At 47.8% G+C, this 3,090-nt stretch overlaps 1 protein-coding gene across 1 annotated transcript; it reads left to right on the top strand.

Annotated features, from left to right (window-relative positions):
- Window positions 1-9: 9 nt before the first annotated feature.
- LOC105819601 (zinc finger protein 781-like) lies at window positions 10-1,710 on the top strand. Its single transcript, XM_012655880.1, has one exon. The coding sequence runs from the start codon at window positions 582-584 to the stop codon at window positions 1,542-1,544; it is 963 nt and encodes a 320-aa protein (XP_012511334.1). The 5' UTR covers window positions 10-581; the 3' UTR covers window positions 1,545-1,710.
- Window positions 1,711-3,090: the final 1,380 nt, after the last annotated feature.

Here is a 3,090-nt window from a genome sequence, read left to right as displayed (position 1 = left end):
TACCTTTGGGGCATGTGAGAGAGGCTTCTGGATCAGTGGGAACCAGCCCCATAAAGAACACAGTGCTGAGAAACCCTTGATGTGCATGGAGGGTGAGAAGGATATCCTGGAAGTCCGTGACCTCTTCCAGCACCAGGCCACCTCCAGTGGGATTAAGCTACAGAGGAGCACTGAGCACAGGGCAGCCTTCCCATCCAGCTCCAATCTCAGGCAGCAGCAGGGAGACTTTGATGTACAGAAGCCCTTCAAGTGCAGCAAATGTGGGAAAACCTTCCTGAAAGCCTTTGCACTCCTCGACCACCTGCTAAATCAGGCAGAAGAGAGACACTTAAGGTGCCCCACAGGTGGAAATGCCCCCAGGGAGAATTCAACACATGTTAATCATGAACAATTTCACATTGGAGAAACATCCCATGTGTGTACGGGATGTGGGAAGGCCTTTAGCCATCAGTTTCAACTGAGGACACATCAGAAAGTTCACACTGGAAAAACACATCACAATTGCAGGGACTGTGGGAAAGTCTTCACCCGCAAACACTCACTCATTCAGCACCAGAGAGTTCACACTGGAGAAAGGCCTTATGAGTGTCACCAGTGTGGGAAGGCCTTCACTCGTAGCTTCCATGTTAGTCGGCACCAAAAAGTTCACAACACAGAAAGGCCTTTTGAGTGTAGACAGTGCCGGAGAGTCTTTAGTTGTATCTCTAACTTTGTTGAGCACCAGAAAATACACACAGGAGAAAGGCCTTATGAGTGCAACGAATGTGGAAAAGCCTTCATTAACAACTCCCATCTTGCTCGGCACCAAAAAGTTCATAACACAGAAAGGCCTTTTGAGTGTAGCCAATGTGGGAAAGCCTTCCGGCAAACCTCCAAACTTGTTCTTCATCAAAGGAGTCATACTGGAGAAAGACCTTATAAGTGCAACCAATGTGGGAAAGCCTTCAGTTGCCTCTCCAACCTCGTTCCACACCAGCGAATCCATACTGGAGAAAAGCCTTATGAATGCTCAGAATGTGGCAAAGCCTTCAGTCAAAGCTCTGCGCTCATTCAGCACCAGAAGGTTCACACTAGAGAAAGACCTTATGAATGCAGTGAATGTGGGAAAGCCTTCAGCTATAGCTCTAACCTTGTTAAGCACCGGAAAGTTCACACTGGAAAAAGGCCTTATGAATGCAGCCAGTGTGGGAAAGCGTTCAGTGAAAGCTCCATCCTCATTCAGCACCAGAGAGTTCATACTGGGGAAAAACCTTATGAGTGCAACAAATGTGGAAAAGTTTTTCGCTACAGTTCTAACCTTTCTAAGCACCAGAAAAGTCACACTAGAAAAGAGCTTTCTAAGTGCAGTAGACACGGGAACACCTTCAGCCAAAATCCCAGCCTCATTCAGCACCAGAAAGGTCACACAAGAGAAAGGCCTTAGGGTTGTGAGTAATGTGGGAAAGCACTTAGCTGGGGCCTTCTCCTTGTTCACCACAAAAGGATTCGCTCATGAGAAAACTTCTGTGAGAGGTTTTGGAAGGAAGCCATCAGTTGAAATTTGAAATTTGCACATCCCAGCACTCCTCCTGGGGGAGATTACCTGTGAGTGCCAGATTTGTGGGACACTTTCAGGAGCTATGTTACACTCTAACCTGTCCAGGCCCTTTGTCAGATAATGCCACTGCCAGATGGCATCTCACCTCTACCAGCTGGTAGGCCTCTACAGAGTGCACCCATCATACTCAGGGACAGACCTCTGTGGTCTCTCTCTCATTCCCTGGAGGGAACTATGAGTGATGGGAGGCCATTGGGGTCACCTCATTTCCCATCTTTCCCCCGACCCGAATGGTTTAGGATTTTCCCTGACCTAGTTCTCTCCAGGAGGATCTGGAGTCTGTTGAGGACTTCCAAAGAAGATTTTTCCTTCTTCTTGGTCCTTGTTGAGTCTACTGGTGACACCTGTAATGGATTTATCCAGCCTCCAAATCATCCAACCCTGGAACCACCTACCTCCAGAGTGTGTGATAATAAAGGTCTTATTATTCAAGCCATCTTTTAATCTTGAGCTCCACATTGCGTGTGGGGAGAAACTGAAAAGAAAATTGGGCCCTAATGGTGCAAAGAGGGGGAAGGGCTTTTCTGGGGGGAGGTGCTGAGTTTGTGTAGCTCAGAGGGCACAGCAGGATGGCAAGGAACAGCTATCAGTCCAGTTTAACCTTAGTTGCCTTGTGGTCCAAGGCCTCCTGAGACAGACTGAAGGTCTCTGTGGTCCACATCATGTGTCTTACATGCCAGAATGCCCTGTTAGGCCTAGAGCTTTTGAGATTGAGTATTTGGTGTAGCAATCTATAGTACATCCTGGGACAGCAATGTTTGGGTCCTTCTAGTTAATGTCCCACATTCCCCAGCAGTCTTGAGGAGCCGCTGTTTCCTGGTACCTATCCAGGAATAAGACCCCTCAAGTCCAGATTAAGTGGGCAGTGGCCACATGGGGACCATAAGTGGATGCAGAAATGCCAGGTTTAAGGTCAGAAAGCAAGGAAGACTGTGACAAATGGGAGATATGCCTCATGGTGTCCCTGAGCCAGATCATACTAACAAGAGCTGGTTATGTTCAACTCAACATTCAGTCACACTACATGTGCAGCTTGAAATAAGCTATGGTAGGGGAATTCATACCACAAAAATTATGAAACAGCAGCTTTCGGAAGGAAAAAAATGTGATTTTGCGTGTTTGCCAAATTTGCTCTGATGGTGACCTCATCTACAGGGGAGACTCAGTTCTGTGGGTCTGGAGAAGTCCTGCACACCCCCATGTTACACAGCCATGTTCTCTATGCCCCACTAGAATGGGCACAACCAGCAATAAGCTGGTCACTGCCAGAGAAAATGATTTAGAGGTTTTGAGGAACCCTGTAGTGCCCCGAGGCTGTTCATTTTGAGGCCATACTGCATAGGCAGAAACCCCAGGACTATAAAAAGGGAGATCCTATCATCCAGGGATATGGCTTTTGTGGTTCAGCCCATGTTCCTGGCATGTGTGGGGCAGCCATGGCCTTCATCATCTGTTGATTTTTGCTGCCACTGAAGGAGGGCTGTCCCAGTGCA

Source organism: Propithecus coquereli, unplaced genomic scaffold (assembly GCF_000956105.1).
Source record: "Propithecus coquereli isolate 6110/MARCELLA unplaced genomic scaffold, Pcoq_1.0 Scaffold490, whole genome shotgun sequence".
Lineage (NCBI taxonomy): Eukaryota > Metazoa > Chordata > Mammalia > Primates > Indriidae > Propithecus > Propithecus coquereli.
The sequence above is the reverse complement of the archived record's forward strand: the minus strand, read 5'-3'. Positions and strand labels throughout refer to the sequence as shown.

What these genes read in the sequence shown, in the direction of transcription:
- LOC105819601 (XM_012655880.1), top strand. Translation starts at nt 582, where the DNA reads ATGAGTGTCACCAGTGTGGGAAGGCCTTCACTCGTAGCTTCCATGTTA.